This window comes from Dermochelys coriacea, chromosome 1, assembly GCF_009764565.3.
Source record: "Dermochelys coriacea isolate rDerCor1 chromosome 1, rDerCor1.pri.v4, whole genome shotgun sequence".
NCBI classification, from domain to species: domain Eukaryota; kingdom Metazoa; phylum Chordata; order Testudines; family Dermochelyidae; genus Dermochelys; species Dermochelys coriacea.
Window position 1 is genome coordinate 21,860,257 of NC_050068.2, and position 19,114 is coordinate 21,879,370.

General features: G+C 40.5%; 1 protein-coding gene across 2 annotated transcripts in view; it reads left to right on the forward strand.

Annotated features, from left to right (window-relative positions):
* Window positions 1-19,114, forward strand: part of TMEM135 (transmembrane protein 135) — a 368,196-nt gene that overhangs the window by 33,292 nt on the left and 315,790 nt on the right. For both annotated transcript variants that reach the window (XM_038410624.2, XM_038410631.2), the window contains exon 3: window positions 756-848. In XM_038410624.2, coding sequence (XP_038266552.1) covers window positions 756-848 — 93 coding nt within the window. The remainder of the gene's footprint in view (window positions 1-755; window positions 849-19,114) is intronic.

The following is a 19,114-nucleotide window of genomic DNA, read 5'->3' on the forward strand; positions in this document are numbered from 1 at the left end:
TGTAATAAATCCATTTTCAGGATGATTTTGTTTATTAATGTGCCCTGAATTTATAAGATTTTTTTTATTTGTATTATTCCTGAAGTTGTGGACTCCTGGGGTGAGATCCTGGTCCTATAGAAGTCAATGGGAGATTTGCAATTATTGAGTTTAATAAAGCCAGGATTTCACCACTGGATTCTATTTTCAGCTCTTACATTGACTTATTGAGTGACCTTAGAGAAGTCGCTTAACTTCTCGGCATCAGTTTCCCTATCTGTCTTCAGGACATGTTGTGAAGTGTACTTATTTGAACCGCCTTGTGGTTCATTTGATAGCCCCACATTCATTCCCTACACCTCTAAATCTTCCTGAAGAGGCTATCCTGACTGCAGAAGAGATGATAGCAGTCTCAATTTTTGTGTAGTTCTACATAATTCTTTAACCTTTCATAAATATCAGTTGTGGGCTAAGGTACTATCTGCTTTAAAATAGAAACCCTTTGAAATGGGTGTAGTACTGATGTACCTAAGTGGTATTATGGGACTTAATGTTTATGGAGTGTCTGGAGATCTTCATTGAAAGGAACTGTGTAAGTGTAAAAGTATTACTATTGGTATCTGTGCAATATGAACTAATTCAAAGGGTGCAATGTATATCTATTGGTGGAAAATGGACATGAATACAGTCTTATGTTGAGCATAACACATGCATCATACACTAACTTTCTTGATGTTTTGGCATGTAATATAATAGATATGAAATTACATTTTCAGGAGGATACTTGGAAAATTCTACTTTTGGACTCCGGGCTTCGGAGCTGCTTTACCAGCTTCCTATGTGGCCATTCTCATTGAAAGGAAAAGCAGGTACATTTCATGTTGTACATTTTTATTATACCAATTCCTGTGCTTTAACTAATATGAGGAAGTTCAAATTGTTGCCATTTGTAAAAGTCCTTTGGACCCAAGCTAAAAAAAAAAAAAAGTAGTTCAATTGAAATAGTATATATTTATTAATCCCACACAGCGGATTAAGAAGCAACAGTAAGGAAAGTGTAGACTCTGCAAAAATATATAGTGTAATTTTTTTTGGTTTAGTTCATGGACTGGTAGTGAAACTGGGCACAGCTATTACTTATAGACACAGTAAGTGAATCAAGATAGCTATTTGTTTTTGTTTCTTTATTAATAATGCTGACATTTAGTCAGTTACAAACTAAAAAGGGTATGTTTTCCTGTCAATAGACTAGTTTGAATCTTGAGGTCAATAAACCCCCAAGTAAAGTTCTACTTTAAGATTAATGGATGTCTTGTATGCTTTTACTGATAATTCTGTAGTTAGTATTAATGCTTTTATTGCTAATGATATTATTATTATTAATTATTATTTCAAAGGCACTAATCCCTGTAGTGTCTGGATGTTAATTACGTAAAATTTAAAGGTGACAGTAAATCACTCAGTTGAGGAACAACAATTCTTAACTTTTTGTGCTGAGAGGATTCAGAACTAGCGCATACATTTCCTTGAATCCACAGCTGGTTCTGTTTCTCTATCTTAGTCAAAAGCTTGCAGAAAGGGATGTCTTGCTACGTGTTTCAAAAGTGGCAAGGCTCTATCAGTCTCACTGTGGCAGCAGCAAATTCCACAGCCCAGGGCCACCCTGCGAGTACGTCCTGCCTCAGTAAGTTTTTAAAATCTGAGTTTGTCTCTTTTGTCTGCCTGGCTGCATAGTGAAAGGTGGTCATTCAGACTTTGCACTATCTAGGGCTTTAAGAGTAAAGACTAGGACCTTGAAATGTCCCTCATATTGATAGACAGCTGACACCAAGTATTGGCCTAACTAACTTTGGATGGTTTGCTCCACTAAGCAGGCAGACCACTGCATAAACAAGTGGCAGTTTCTGGATGGCCTTCAGGATCATGCCCTGGTAAAGCACGCTGCACCTCTTTCAGCATTGGATATCCAAAGCATAGATTACCATACATTCAAAAGATGGGGATGGGAGGAGGAAGAGCACTTTCAGCTATCGTGCATGTATGGAACATCTGTATGCAATAAGTCCAAAAGGTCCTTTCACCTGAGACTGGTTACAAAATGCATATCCACTATTTCATCCTCTGGCTGTCTGACCCTCATCTCATCCCCATTCTCTCTTCTTCCTCATCCACTCTGTGTTTCCTAGCATGTATGGAGGTGTTTGGGAGTGAAGGATCTCTCTCACCATATTGTGTCTCCCCATTAACTAGCACCTGTTGCTCCTGGGGGGTGAAGTCCTTTCCTCTGGCTGCCCCCATGCCCTGCTCAGCTGAATCTGCTCCCTGGTACCCGAGGAGCAGCTAGAGCAGGGTAGTGAGGGGCAGCCAGATGGGTTCTCTTCATTTGAAGATACCAGTATGGATGCTTGGGAGTATGTGTGGTGCAGTTGGAGAGGGGAATGAGAAGTGACAATTGCAACACTTCTAGTGGCTTTGGCAGAAGTACACAAATAAAGGAAAAAGCTTAGCAGGAAGCACATGCAGAGAGTTGAAGAGAAGTGGTGCAGGCTTGGAAATGTATTTTTTGTGTGTTTCCTTGGCTGTAAGCCTGCCCAGTACCTTGCCAAACCTCTAATGATTATTCTGTTGAAAAATTGGGTCAAGCTCTCTTTGATCAGTGTCCCAAGGGTTTAGCAGTCCTTACGTTATTTCCATAATATTCATTCTAATTTAGTGTAGTCAAGATATGTTTCTTTATCTGAAAGTAGTTCTTGAATGTAATCAAAAGGTTTTCGAAAGGAGAGTACATTTTTAAGAGTGGCATTTAATGTGGAGGGGAAACGATATTAAATGGTAACATTACTGTCTGATTGTATTTTACTTTTGTTTCATAAGTGAGTTACTTTTCTGGTAAGTCTTGGAATCTGACTGCCCGATATTTCCCCTTCTGGAGTTACTTCCCAGAGGGTGGGTTCACTTTGGCAAGGTTTTGCTTAAGCTAGCTGCTTAGATTCCAGCACTCCTGCTGGCTTCAGTGTTTCATTCCATGATATAAGCAAGTAGATTTTCTGCAGTTGTGCCAGGGACAAATGCCAACTTAATTTTTACTACATGCCTGGCACAGTGTTTTATTTTTTTTTTATTTTTTTCAATGTAAGGTCGAACTCAGAAAAGTACTTAATGTTTTAAGTGTCAAAATCTGGATGGTAGTATATTTGTGAATTGCTTCTAGCTCTCCAAATATATATGAACCAAGGACAGACACTGATCACACTCCCAAATAATTTAGGATTTAGTGCAAAAGTGGAGGAAGTTGGAAAAATTTGCAAATTAAAAATAAATAAATTAGTAAAATGAGGCAAATGGCACAGTAAGACTCGATGGCAAATTAAGATTTTCTCACACTTCATACTAGTGCACTGAAGCATTAATGTTTATTATCAGTTGCTTTCTTCTTGTAGTATTAATTAAAAAAAATTCAAAGTTGATAAACAGTATCAGAAAGGTAGTCGGAGTTCATAGTCTATGAAAACATAGTTGATATTTTAATGCCAAATATTTTTGTTAGAAGCTCATACTTCTGACAAATGTAATTCAAGTAATACACTGAAATATGTCTTTCCAATTGTAGGTATATTCATTTGTAAACTCTTTATCACAGAAAAAAGCCATATATTTTACATTTAACTTTTATAAATGTCTGGAAAATCAAACTTTTGGTGACACTTTTTGGCAGCTACAACTATCTCCTTATTAGGTTTAAAAAAGAAAGTCTGTTGATGAAAATAGGGAAACAAAGAAGCTGTTTGCTTTGTGTTTAGTTTACAATCATGTTGCTGGCCCTTTAAATTTTAGTTAGCAGCTGGCAAGAGCACAAAACTTAATCACTTAATCTCTTCCCAAGTGGATACCCTATTTTAGGTTCCTCATAGGCATTTGCTTGCACAGCATCCCTGTCAGGCTCTGAATTCAGGAACAAATTGCTTGTAAATCAGACTGCTGATGTTGAGTGGTGGTGTTTTTGTATGCTAGGCCAGACTCTTGTACCTTATATAAACCTTAGAAAAAGGCAGGAAAAGAGAAAGTAGTTTTATATGGACCAGCAAGATACTTTATACTCACTTAAATGAAACACGTTTTTTTAAACTATCACAAGCTTGCTTTGACTGTAGGTTTGTAGGGTAATGAGAAATTGGCATGGTAGTGGACATGGTAAACAGCTATGTAGCAACTAAAGCAATCAGATAGAGCTTTTGAGTTGATTAATAATTGCAAACAAACTCCAATTGATGTACAATATTTTACTGTTTCTCTTTTTCTGTAGATCAAGATCCATATAATGGTGTGTGTGTGTGTGTGTGTATGTGTGTATATACATATATATGAGTGTGTGTGTGTGTATATATCTTAATTAGTATTCTTGTAATATATTAGTACAGTTATCTCACCTGTGAAAACTGTCATATCAGAACCTGGAGAGATAAGGTTGGTGAGGTAATGTCTTTTATTGGGCCAACTTTTGTTTGTGAGAGAGACAAGCTTTCAAGCCATGCAAAGCTCTTCTGACCTGAGGAAGAGTACTACAGAAGGGATGTGGACAAATTGGAGAGAGGGCAGAGGGCAATGAAAATGATTAGGGGCACGTGACTTAGGAGGAGAGGCTGAGGGAACTGGGGTTATTTAGTTTGCAGAAGAGACGGGTGAGTGAGGGGGATTTGATAGCAGCCTTCACCTACCTGAAGGGGGGTTCCAAAGAGGATGGAGCTCTGTGTTCTCAGTGACTGGCATATGACCGAACAAGGAGCAATGGTCTCAAATTGCAGTGGGGGAGGTCTAGGCTGGATATTAGGAAACACTGTTTCGCTAGGTGAAGCACTTGGAATGGGTTACGTAGGGAGGTGGTGGAATCTCCATCCTTAGAGGTTTGTAAGGCCTGGCTTGACAAAGCCTTGGCTGGGATGATTTAGTTCAGGGGTCTCAAACACGCGGCCCATAGGCCGCATTCGGGCCAAGCTCCCCGGAGCCCCCCCGCGTCCCCTCCCCAGCGCGCTGCGTCCCCAGCCTACCTCCAGGCCAGGGGTGGGCAAACTACGGCCCCGGGCCGGTTCCGGCCCCTCAGGGCTTTGGATCCAGCCTGTGGATTTGCCAACCCCATGGTGCTGGTGTGGGGAAGCATGGCCAATGGGAGCTTCGGGGGTGGTACTCACAGGCAAGAACAGCTCAGGGAGTTCTCTGCTCGCCCTCCCCCTGGGGCCACAGGGAAGCAGTGCCCGCCACTTCCCGGCGCGGGGTCAGGCTGGGGCAGGCAGGGAGCCTACCCTGGGCCCGGTGCTCGCCCCTGCCACCCTGGAGCCGTGCAAGGTAAGTGGTACTGGGCCGGAACCTGAACCCCTCCTGCACCCCAACTCCCTGCTCTGACCCCTCTGCTACACCTCAACCCCCTGCTGCACGCTGCACTCCCTCCTGCACCCCAACCCTCTACCCTGAGCCCCTTGCTGCGGGGGTGGAGTGGGGGGGTAGTGACAGCGGCGAGAAGGGAGTGATGCGGCCCTTGGGCCAACATATGAGTCCTCATGTGGTCCTCCTGGTGATTCAAGTTTGAGACCCCTGATTTAGTTGGTGTTGGTCCTGCTCTGAGCAGGGGATTGGACTAGATGACCTCCTGAGGTCTCTTCCAACCCTATTATTCTATGATTCTGTGATTAGTGGACCTATTTCTATATCTATTCTATGTATTTGTTGCTTTAACTTTTTATGAGTAATTGGCAGGGACCTTGGAAAATTGCAGGTGTGTTTTTTATGTTACATATTCTGACAGGTAAAAGGAAAATATTCTTGTAAGTAAGGAAAGTATTTGACACTTAATTGTATAGATTTGTCACAGAAAATGAACTAAATGAGGGTGTTCTGACTTTGCTTACTTAGGTAAGGTTTTAATGATTTTTATTTGGATGAATATTACAAGTCTTGCAAAACTCATGAAAATGTACTAGCCCTGTACAAAATCTTCTTTCATGTCTGTTCTTATTCGAGTGCTTGCTCATGTTGATTCCATGTTCAGTGTGTGTGCGCCCACGTTTATGGCAGCTGGAGATTTTTCCCATAGTGGTATGTGTAGGGTTGGCTCTGGAACTCCAGGCTCATGTGCCGGTATCTGAGGTGCCGTCAGTCCTGCACCCTCTCAGTTCCTCCTTACCACCCAGCAGGTCGCTGGATGCCTTTCTCTCGTGATTTGCAAGTGCTCCCAGTGGTTTTCCTTTTCATAGCTTTTGTATATAGTTGTATACGCTCGGGTCCCTGGGATTCAAACCATGTGCTGTTTGCTACAAATCCATGCTAGTGGTGACTCCCACACAAGTTGTCTGAAGTGTCTGGGGGAAATGCACATTAAAGAGAGATGCAAAATTTGTAAGGGCTTCAAACTACGCACTCAAAAAGACAGACACATTCATCTGAAAGCCCTACTGATGGAGGCGGCACTCAGATCAGCCTTGGTACCCTCCCGCTCCGACTTGGTGCTGAATACCTCGACCTCATGCAGAGTGCCCCACTGAATGCTCACCAATACCAGTGCCATGGAAGTGCCACAGGAAGCAGTGCACTGAAGGTTGGTGCTCCTCTGCCTTGAAGAAGGATGTAAAAGGGCGGCAGGCAAAACACCCGTGTCAGGTCATCTGCCTCTGTTGGGGATGCAAGGTCCAGCCTCTCCAGCTAGGGCTCCGACCCCAATATAGGAACCACCCCTGACTCCAGGTAGCGGCACGGGTCCCCTACACCTCATAGTGCCCTCGATGCCAGAGGTGTTTCAAGCGGCCAGGGACCTGTTGGCCCTACTGGTGCTGCCCACGCCACAGGACCTCCGTCCAACAGTGGAGCCAGTGAAGGCTCCCCCTGCCAAAGGGAAGCCCTCTGTGGGCCTGCCTCAATGGTTGCTTGGTCGACACCATTCTCCGGAGTCCCAGCACCGATCCATGACCCCAGTCCCCAGCACCATGTCTGCGGTGCCCCACCACAAAATGGAGGAATCTCCTGTGGCCACAGAAGATAGAAATATGGAAGTAGTAGTCTTCGACCCCAATCCCCGGTTCCACATTCCCGGTCTCTGGCTCCACGACGTGGATCACCAACCTCACGGCGTCAGTCTGTCTCCCTGGCACCAGCTGTCCTCCTCCCGGCACTGGTCACCGACACTATGGTGCAACTCACCGACTCCTCGTCGCTGATATCTGACACCTCGATCTCCATCTCTGTGGCACTCCCCACCCTTTCAACACCGGTCTCCAGCTTGGCACTGATCTCAGGACCCCCATCATTGGTCACCTTCCCCTCAACACCACTTGGCACCACGTCATAGCCGGCAGCGAGAGGCACAGACAGCTCCCCCATGGTCCCCTAGAGAGGAGTCCACCTTGGAGTCAGAAGGGGATTTTGAATTCCAGTCTCGGAGGAACTAGTCGAACTGCGGTACCATCTCTGTGATGGGCATCTGGCTGCAAGGTCAATGGCCGCTACATTGGCCATACTGGAATCCATGGAGGCTTCCTACGATGCCAGGATTTTACTTCCAGTAGTAATCTACAGCTGCTTCATGGCGCTGCTTTCTCTGATGCAGAAACTAGACTCGAGCTCTGTTGCTGATACCGAGATACAGACATCCTCTTGGGGGCAGCTTCTCTGGTGGAAGAGGGGGCTCCAGCTCCCCCACTCAGTGTTGCTGTCTTCCTCATCATCCCCGGAAAAGGCAGTCACCGGTCCCTCTCACCCACTCCCACCAGATGACTTTCGAGCCCATCAGGACCTTCTGAAAAGGATGGCCTCCTACTTGTGACGAGAGGTGGAGGAGCTTACTCAGCCTCAGATAGCCTCTTTGATATTTTGGTGGCCATGGCACCCTCTAAGGTAGTGCTTCCAATATATGAAGGAGTGCTGGAAGTGATTTAGGCCCTTTGGCAGACCCCATCCTCTCTGTCCCCAACCGCAAAAAGAGCAGAAAAGAAATATTAAGTCCCGGCCAAGGGCTATGAGTACTTGTATTCAACTGCACCACCCCGGGTCTCTTGTGGTTTTTGTCACCAATGAGCGGGACAGGCAGGGCCAGGTGAGCGCCCTGCCTAAAAACAAGGATGCGAGGAAATTGGACTTGTTTGGAAGAAAAATTTATTCCACGGCCAGTCTCCAACTCAGAATCTCCAACCAACAGGCATTGCTGGGGAGATGTAACATCTGCGACTTCACGGCTAAATTTAGGGACTGCCTGCCACAGGAGCTCAGATTCCTAACATGGAATCTACCTGAGAATCACATCTTGAAGAACAGCAGTTACAAAAGGTAGGTAACCATTTTTTTTAATTTGATAATTGAGGGAGGGGGGTATTTCACTTACCCATATTAGATGAAATACTCACCCAAGTTGAGATGACATGTAGTTTTTAGCAAGGGTGTTATAAAACAAGATTTCTTTTGTATTATGTCAAACAAATGTGCATATTATATTGTTAATGATTTTATGAATTCATATATTTAATATTACCACTTACCCTTTAAATTCAGAAGCAGGAATCTCCAGCATGCACATAGTGTTGGTAAATGCACACTACTGTTCATTGTTTTAAATAAAAGCTATGCCCATCTATAAAGATACAAAAACTAAAATTTTGCCCAACTCCTTTAACTTGTCCAAGTAATTCAAGGCCATAGTCTCCTTTGAGTCCCATTAACATCAATGAGAGGTGTGCACATACCTGAAGGGAGACTGTGGTAGATGTAGTCTCATCACATGTTAACACTCTTTCCATTCTACTAGTATCTCAAGAGGATGTTAAACAGCAGCTTCTAAAGTTATACATTTTAAAATCAGCAGGCCTGGATAACTTACATCCAAGAGTTTTTTAAAAGAGCTGGCTGAGGAGCTTACTATACTGTTAATGCTAATTTTCACTGAGTCTTGGAGCATTGGGGAGGTTCCGGAAGACAGAAGAAAGTTACTATTTTGCCAATATTTAAAAAGGGTAAACAGAATGACATGGATAATTATAAGTCTGCCAGTCTGACATGGATGCTGGGCAAGATAATGGAGTGGCTGATACAGAACTTGATTAATCAAGAATTAAAATACAGTAATGTAATTAATGCAAATTAACATGGGTTTATGGAAAATGGCCCTGTGAAACTGTCTTTTTTTGACAAGATTACAAGTTAGGTTGATAATGGTAATAGTGTTGATATAATATATTAAGACTTCTTAATATAAGGCATTAAGGCATGTGACTTGATACTGCGTGCCATTTTGATTAAAAACTAGAATGGTATGAAATTAATGTGGCACACATTAAACTGATTAAAAACTGGCTAATTGATATGTCTCGAAATATAATTGTAAATGGGGAATTATCAAGTTGGGGTAGTTCTGTCTAGTGAGGTCCCACAAGATTCTGTTTTTGGCTGTATGCATTTGTGACATGGACAAAAAGAAAAATTGTCATACAAAAATTGGGGGAGTGGTAAATAATTAAGAGGACAGGTCACTGATTCAGAGCGATCTGGATTGGTTGTTAAACTGGGTGCAAGCAAACAGTATGAGTTTTGATATGACCACATGTAAATGTATACATCTAAGAACAAAGAACATAGGCCATATTTACAGGATGGTGGGCTCTATCCTGAGAATCAGTGACTCTGAAATAGGTTTGGAGTGGTGCTGGATAATCAGCTGAACTTGAGTTCCAATTATGACACTGCCCTAGTGATTATATTATCTCTGTATTTGGCAATTGTGCAACTGCTGATGGAATAGTATGTACAGTTCTGGTGTCCACAATTGAAGAAGGATATTGAAAAATTGGAGAGGGTTCAGAGAAGAGCCATGAGAATGATTAAAGGAATAGAAAACTTGCCTTTTAGTGATTGAGCTTCTTAAGATGGTCTATTTAGCTTATTAAAGAGAAGGGTAAAGGAACTGGTTAGGTGGATGGCCTGTCTGCTTGGCTTCCATTGAAAATTTTACAGAATAGACTCATTCCCACAGAACATTTCTTATAAGCATTGTCTGACAGGGAAAACTGTTCTGTCAGAATTTTTTTTTACCACCTCTGTTCTTAAGCAAACCAGGGTTGGGCTGGGTTAGTGTTGACAATACAAGTTACTTTATTGATATTGTAGTAGAGGATGACTTTTATCAAAAAAGGTAATACGTCAGAATTGAAGTGGGTTACATTATGACTTACAATTTGACTTGTAAGAGGATTTGAAGTTTCCTTGCTTGTTTAAGACTCATGATCAAGAGGAAGAATGGCCTTTAGGTTAAAGCTCTGGACGGGGACTCGGGGGATACTGGTTCAGTTCTTGACTTTATCACAGGCTTCCTGTGTGATTCTGGCCATGACACTTAGGTTAAACTTTGAAAAGTCCCCATGTCCCAATGAGTTCATGTGTTTTCAAAAACTTTACTCTGGAGCTAAAACTAGTCTCCTTAATTTCTTTATACCTCAATTCCCATCTGTTTCAGCTTCAGGATACTTAAACCCGCTCTGCCTCTTTGACCATACCACTCTTGATGTGCCTCTCTGACTTCTTCTCTTTTAGTACTTCAAATGCAAGCTTTTCAACTTCATTTGCAAAGTCTTACATTATCATGCTCCCTGAAGCCCCGTTATGTGTTGAGCCTAGGGCCTTAGATTGCCTTAATTTGGTCCTGGCCATTATCTATATTTGTCTTTCTGTTTTGTTTAACAGTGTACTTTACAATCTTTTATACAGTACTCACCCTCTTGGGAGCCTACTGCTTCATCTTTTAAATTTAGCTTTTTATTTAAGTCAGAATCACGCCTCTCTCACAAATTAATACACATTTCCAAAATATAATTGAGTAAAGGAATATACATGTACTTCTAATTTTTCCCTTACTGCAACATCCCTGCTCTGTATTTGCCAAAGGGAGCTTAAATTAAAACACATCTGAATACCAAATGAAGCAAAACAATAAAAATAAACAAAACATTCTATATCATGTTTTCTGGTATTGGTATTGCACATTGTGAAACAAATATAAAATTGAAGACTAGTTCTCTACTCTTCTGATATTTGGAACTCTAAAGTTCTTTACTCTGAGGTTTGCTTTTCTCATATATTGAATTCAAATTAGTGCATGTGCTGCATAGCCAGACATAAGAGGAGGGGAAAGTCAGATTTCCAAGGCTGAATAGCAGTTTTTGTCTGGGAGTTTTTAAAAAAAAAAATTGTTAAACAAAAAATATAGTTGCATTCAGTCCTTTGGCATTTTCTGTTCCTAAAACTTACTGAGGAGTGCTTCATATATCTGATTCAAATATGTTAAGTGACATTTGTAACTTTCTGCCCGTAACTGTAGATTGTTGGGAAGTACTGAGTTAAATAAGTATTAATATTGAAGTAGCACCTTGGAGCTAGGCTCTATACAAACAAAACCCCAAAAGTTTGTCTGCCAAGAAGAGTTTACGTGTTTTAACTTTTTTTTTTATTCTACAGAGATACTCTATCTTTATAAATAATTTAGAAATGAATAAGGAAGCTACCACTCACACACTATTTGAAGGGAAAGAATTCTGATTTCTTTCTTACTTGAACAATTTTAAATAAATTAATGGAGAATACAGTAAGTTTAACTCTCTTGAATTCTCTGCATTTGTGATAACACTGCACTTCAATATTCTACTAAATTCCCACCCAAATTTGTTCACTTTTATAATTTTCTGGGCCAGTGATGTGAAGGTTGCACGTGCTTTGGCTATGTGATGCCCTGAAATAAAAATTTGGTCAGATTGCCTTCATATATTTCCAGTGTTCTTAGAAGTAAAACTGAGGAAATCATCTTCATTAATTTCACTGGGAAAAATGTTTCCTTATGGGGTCAAGATTTCTTGAGACACAGAATAGGCAAAGGGGGAGTGATATGACTAGCGATTATGCAAGCTATATAATTAGAATGAAGGAAGGAATGAGTAAGCAGAGAAGCAATGTTGCTTTATGAAGATCAGCTAAGAAGTGTCAACACTGAGCTTCTTTGACTATTTACTTCAGGTTTAATACAGTTGCTTTAGCTTGGTTTTCTTATAGCTTCTATATCTGGTTTATAGAATGAAAGGTCACTATGGAAAAGTTTACAGTAAATAATGTAGCAGATAGTATTGATGCAAACAAACACACTGGTTAATGCATCTAATAAGTGACAGAAAAGTATCATGATTAGTCTTCAAAATGCCTTATGCACTGCAGCTGTCATTGAAGTTATACTGGGATTATGAAGGAGCCCCGGTCAAAGGAAAGGGATGTGATTTGGAGGTCATAAAGAGACATTGTGATACTGGCAAGATGTAAACCAAATACTGCATTTGTAAAAGTAGCTGACAGTCAAAATGTGCTCTGAATGAAAAACTGTAGAAGCCATTTTGTGCTTTATACATTGTTTGTTAGTTCATGTAACTTTTGATCAGAGGCACTTTTTATAAAGGTCTTGAGAATTTTTAGGTTAATGTTCAAATCCCAGAGAAAGGAGTCTTTTGACATATTAACATATGTCTAAAATCTTTGAACCTTTATGTTGTTTTAGAGGGAGATGTAACTGTCTGTGACTAAATCTAATTGGCTCATATTTTTTGTATTTGATAATTGGTAGCTTCTGTATTTTTGTTTTATTCTTCTCCCACGTGCAATGTCTGTTCATTAGATAATATCCTCTTACTTGATGGTTTCAGAGTAGCAGCCATGTTAGTCTGTATTCGCAAAAAAGAAAAGGAGTACTTGTGGCACCTTAGAGACTAACAAATTTATTTGAGCATAAGCTTTCGTGAGCTACAGCTCACTTCATCGCATGCATTCGGTGGAAAATACAGAAGGGAGATTTATATACACACAGAGAGAACATGAAATAATGGGTTTTATCATACACACTGTAAGGAGAGTGATCACTTAAGATGAGCTTTTACCAGCAGGAAGGAGGGGGGAAAGGAGGAAAACCTTTTGTGGTATAATCAAGGTGGGCCATTTCCAGCAGTTAACAAGAACGTCTGAGGAACAGTGGGGGGTGGGGTAGGGTGGGGGGAGAAATAACATGGGGAAATAGTTTTACTTTATGTAATGACCCATCCACTCCCAGTCTCTATTCAAGCCTAAGTTAATTGTATCCAGTTTGCAAATTAATTCCAATTCAGCAGTCTCTCATTGGAGTCTGTTTTTGAAGTTTTTTTGTTGTCCACTCTCAGGTCTGTAATCGTGTGACTGGAGAAATTGAAGTGTTCTCCGACTGGTTTTTGAATGTTATAATTCTTGACGTCTGATTTGTGTCCATTTATTTTTTTACGTAGAGACTGTCCAGTTTGACCAATATACATGGCTGAGGGGCATTGCTAGCACATGATGGCATATATCATATCAGAATCTGTCCTTACTTGATGATAAGGGTATGAAAATCATGAATAGTGTGTCTTATGTTTATAAGCCTCTGTTACTTTTATCTTTTTCAAAGTATATACCTTCTTTCAGTAATCTTTATACTAAGCCACTAACTTTAACAAAAGGCTTGTGCTTTTGTTTACGTATTGATCAGTGTAAGTAGTACAGCCTGTTTTATCTATAAACTACTGTATTGCTAGCTGATCACTATGGCTGTGTGACACACTTTATTCTGTTGATCTAAGGTTCAGTTAGCGATAGAAAAAAATTGCCTTGGGAATAGTTGCAAAACTAAGTCAGATTTGTTTAATTACATTTATTTTATATACCATGGGATCATAAGGGTTTAATATTTGGTATGTAGTTTGTTGTTAATTTAAATTGGCCTGCACTTGAGCATTATACTTAAATAATAAAAAATGCATATATTTTTTAAGTAAGCATCTTAAAAGTAAAATTTTAATCTCATTCTTAGCATGTAAAGACATTATTTCTACATTTTCAATTAGTACTAGAGGCAAATTTGATATTTTAATGGTAGGAGGTGTGTCTGAAGAATTACTTTGACTTTCTCAGATAGCTTGCAAAGCGTACATGTTAATGATGTTACTTTATCTTTGCCAGAATCTGTCCTAATGAAATGCTTGTTTATTTTTTCTGTTCTAATTGAGTGATATGAATTCCTTGCAGACAGTCTGTCATCCAAATCTAACACTTTATTTCTATTTTAATTCTAAATAAGTGTCACAAGGCCCTTTGCACTCACTTGACCTCTGGTCTGTGGCATCTAGGTGTTTCATCACGTCAACCATGTCGTCAGAGGCTCAGCCTTCTGGCTGAGCCCCTGGACAGTCTGCATTTTCTGCAAAAACAAATTAGTACAAATGATTTGTCCCACGGGTGTGGTAAGATCTGTTTTTCAGAGGGCTTCTGGTTGGCTGTGGTCCCAGTAGACTCACAGGCTAATGCAAAAGAGTAGCGCTGCTAAGGGCTGGTCTACACTGGGAACTTGAATCACTATATCTATAGCTATATCTCAGGGGTGTGAGAAATCCAACTATGCCACCTGCACCACCAGCAGTGCTGCTGTAGTGGTTTAAGTATAGACATACCATAAAAGTAGATCAGGATTGGGCCCTCCCTTCTTGCTGGGGAGTGGCCATCAGGCATTGGTATTCTGAGAAGCTCTTGCCTTCAGCCAGCCCCCTTTCTCAGGAGTTGAGAATGGGGGTCTGCTGTCCGGTCTGGTCTGCCACCCACTGTACTGTGTTCTCCCCTTTTAAGCTCTTCTTCCAAGTCTGTCATCCCTCACAGGTGTGGTGGGGAGAGCTGATTGAGCCCCGACTAGTTTATTGCTCAGTGTGGGGTTTGGGTACCTCATCACACAAAGACATCAAAACATGATCTGATTGTGTAATCTAAGAGGATGCAGACTTGCACTACACTATTTTAATGCATATCTACATATAGTTTATAACCTTTAGCATTATCATTTCATGCCTCTGGTTTTTATTAGCTGTTGTATTTGTAAATTTACATGTATCAAGTTCAATAAGAAGGCATTTTCAATGAAGGGTTTACAGAATATTTTACATGAAATTTGAAGTGGAATCTCAACAGAAAAAGAAGCAGCTACTTTTTTTAAAAAACAAGAAAGATTTAGGTTTTTCAGTTTTCAAGAAGTACAACATGCATCTGTATACAGTATACTGTTGCATGTGTAGTCAGCCATGTTATCTTCCTAGGTCTGAAAATAGCTTGAAACGAAGTTTTGTTGTGAATTTTGTTTGGTTTTTAAAATAATGGTCCTACTGGGAGTCCTATTGCAAATCTGAGGAAACCCACGAGAAGGAGCTTCCAATCAAGTAGAATTTAAGAACCTGGGTGGAATAAACCCTTGCTCCATTGGTGACCAGTGCTAACCACTGTCCTCGCTTGCCATCTTGTAGAGAGTAGTCCCTATTCTTCAGATTTCCTGTGATCTGTAGAAAGGGAGTACTACTCCTGTGACTTTCCATAGGTCCTTGGGATCAGAATTCCTCTTCTGCAGAGATTATTGTGTAGGAGTATGTCTCACATCCTGTAAACTTCTTAATGTCTTGAAGGACTGGAACTGTTTAACTTTTACTTGAAGTAAGGGGAAATGTGGCTGGCAGGAGGCTTGAGGGTCAACAGATATTAGAGGAAGGAAAGAGCTTCCTTACTGCACCATATGCTTTGCCCTAGCCTCCCCAGAGCCTCTTTCTCCTGCTGCTCCCTATGATTACAGTGAGCCTTGAGATGCACCTCGAAACACTCTCTCACAATAAGGCTTTTGAGGTTATACCTTGGGAAAGGGTGAGACACTAGGGCCAAACCTGGGTGCCTACACTTAGATCCCATATTTAGGCTCGTAAGTAAGTGTCTTTGTTTTCAGAGGCGTTGAACATCCAGGTTTCTAGAATTTCCAGTCTCTGACATCAGAGCGCTGCAAAATTTAGGTCCAACAGTTCAGTCCCCAAAGTCTTGCACGTGGTGGTGGAGCAGGTGCAGTTACTGCCATTATAGTTAAGGTTGCATAATGTTTCCATTCTAAACCCCTTTTTTTCCCTCACAGTGTTTGGAAACTAACTCTGTAGACTAAAATATATAAGTAAAAGTGATTTAGCCATCTGAACATGAGGGTAGTAGAGAAAAACTATACTTTTCACTTTGTAAAAATATTGCTACATTTTAAAAAATGGTTTTACAGTTGAAATGACTGCAGATAAAGTGTGAAATTGATATTCATACTGAGAAGTTGCCACTTAGTGCTCTAGTGAAACTTGATTGGGATATGATGATTTGTAACATGCATGCTGATTGTGAAGTGCCAGCAAAAGAAGGCTGAACTGTACTATGCAGGTATGTAGATGTTGACTAAGTACTGAAAACTGTACTGAAGTTGTAAAAGAATTAAGGAGAAAGCAACACCTAGAAAACACATGTCTAGACAAACTAATTTAGTGCAATCAACCGTATATCTCATACAAGGCTATCACAAACACCAAGACGTCAGACTCAAGTTGAACAGTGTAAAGTGGTACATGAACCCTTTATCATCCACAATCTTATCTCCTGACTTGGTCTGTGTCACTGAAACCTGTCACCACAGCCCTCAAATTGGCTTACATTATCCCCCCGGGTTATTCTATACATCTCATACCTTCACTCAGAATGGACAAACCTGGAGGGTGGAATAGCTGTTATATGCTTATGCATCCTCAAATAGAGAAGACAAAACCTAGAATCAGTGTTTTGAATGCCTGCATGAAATCCGAGTCCAGAGGGGGAAAAAAGAACCCACATGAATATCTTGATGATCTACAGACCTAAACACTAAAGGGTGCTGAAACCACTGTTTTCCCAACAGTTGGATTGTGGGAATATTCTAGATGGGTTATGGACCCTGTGTGGAAGGGAGGCTGCAGGGTAGTGGGTTGGGGGGATGGTTGAAGAGTGAACCCGCCTCACACACACCCCACAGTGGTGGCTGTTATCTCAGAGCTGGGCCCAGCTCTCCAGTCCGGGTAGTGCGACTTGGTGCATGTGGTTGCAGCACCACTCAGTTTTGGTCCAGCTGCCCCTTTGTCATGATGGAACGCTGGATGGGCCAAATTGCAGTTTGTGGCATTGTGAGCTGGCACATGGGGTCTCAGCAGCACATGATGGAGGAGTGATTGGGCCAAACCTGAGCGGCACTGCAACCCCCTATGCCAGGTCTCGATTTCCAGAGTGGGGAGCCAGGCCTAGCCCTGTGGGACAGGAGCTGCCACTGCGGGGTGAGTGTGTGGTGGGCTAGACCTCCAATCCTCCCCCTACTCCAGGGCATCTCCTCTGCACCAGTAATACTCATTGGAAAGTAATTGCAAAGTAATGTCCATTGGAAAATATAATCCCAATTGTATCTACAAAATGACGGGATCTAAATTAGCTATTACCACTCAAAAAAGAGATCTTGGAGACATAGTGGTTAGTTCTCTGAAAACATCTGCTAAATGTTCAGTGGCAGTCAAAAAAGCTAACAGTGTTAGAAGCCATTAGGAAAGAGAGAAATAATAAGATAAAAATATCATAATGCCTCTACATAAATCATTGGTACACCCAGACCTTGAATACTGCCCATCTCAAAAAAGATATGTTAGAATTGGAAAAGCTTCAGAGAAGGGCAATGAAAATGATTAAAGGTATGGAACAGCTTCCACATAAGGAAAGATTTAAAGACTGGAAAAGAAACAGAGGAAATATGATAGAGATCTATGAAATCTTGACTGTTGTGGAGGTGACTAGGGAAGCGTTATTTACTCCTTCACATAACACAAGAACCAGGGGTCACCCAATGAAATTAATAGGCAGTAAGTTTAAAACAAAAGTAAGGAAGTAGTTCTTCACACAGTGCACAGTCAATCTGTGGAACTCGCTGCCAGGGAATGTTGTGAAGGCCAAAGGTATAACTGGCTTAAAAAAGGAATTGAATAAGTTAATGGAAGATAAGTCCATCAATGGTTATTAGACAAGATGGTCAGGGATGCAACCCCATGCTCTTGGTGACTCTAGCCTCTGATTGCCAGAAGCTGAGAGTGGATGACTAGGGATGGATTACTCAGTGATTGCCTGTTCTCATCATTCTCTCTGAAGCACCTAGCACTGTTGGAAGACTGGATACTGGATTAGATGGACCATTGGTTTGACCCAGTGTCGCCATTTTTATATATTAGAAATAAACAATGCACTAGGGGAGCACCCCATCTTTTTCATATTCAAAGAATTAAGTTTGTCTCCCTTTTTTAAATTAAAAATGCGTTCATGGAGTTACATTCCATTGAAGATAATTATCAAATGATTTTAAAAATAATTGAGTCATGCTAACTTCCCTTCCTTGTTTTTATTGAAAAAAAGAGAAGCAATTTTTATTACATTTTTAGTTTTAATGTGTTAAATGCAATAGTGTTTAAACTATTTTCTTATAAAGGAAACAAATTCATACAGTCAGTAAAACAAACATAACTATACATCCTGTAGATTCCTATTATAAAAAAAATTAACTGCAAACATATTCAAACAAAAGATAATGAAGCAGTACCAGCCTTAAAGATTATAAGAGTAATTAACCCTCCCCAGAATTTTAGGGTACTTGTATTTTTTTTAAAAAAGTATAATAACTGTGCTGACCATCTGACTGTTAAAGAAAGTAAGTATGGAGTAGCGTCTTAGAAGAATTTAATTATACTGTAGAATATAATGTTAAGAAGCCTCATTTAAAATTACTAGAAGTCTTTCATTTAATTTGTATTACTGAATTTTAATTAATGTGCTTATCTTTTGGAAACTGTTAGTCATTCATTTTATAAAAACCTGCCAATGAGGTTCTAGAATTTGAATTCTCTCTTTTCATGAATCTTGTGATGTCACCAGATACTCAATTTTCGATATTTTAATTTCCCTTTTTTTTAGGACAGTCTTTTGACTCTGTCTTGGCTCACTAGACATTAGGGAAAAATGGTGACGGGAAACTTATGTAAGAATATGCAACAGTTACATTTCTGAACTTTAGTCTTAGCTAGTAGTGCACCAATTGAAAAGTCAGCAAGAATTATTGATGCTAATTTAACTGGACTGAATTACTGTAAATATCTTTTCCATTTGGCTTTTTATCCATATCTTGTTCTCTCTCATACTTTTCTCAGACATATATCCAAAATAATAAAACATC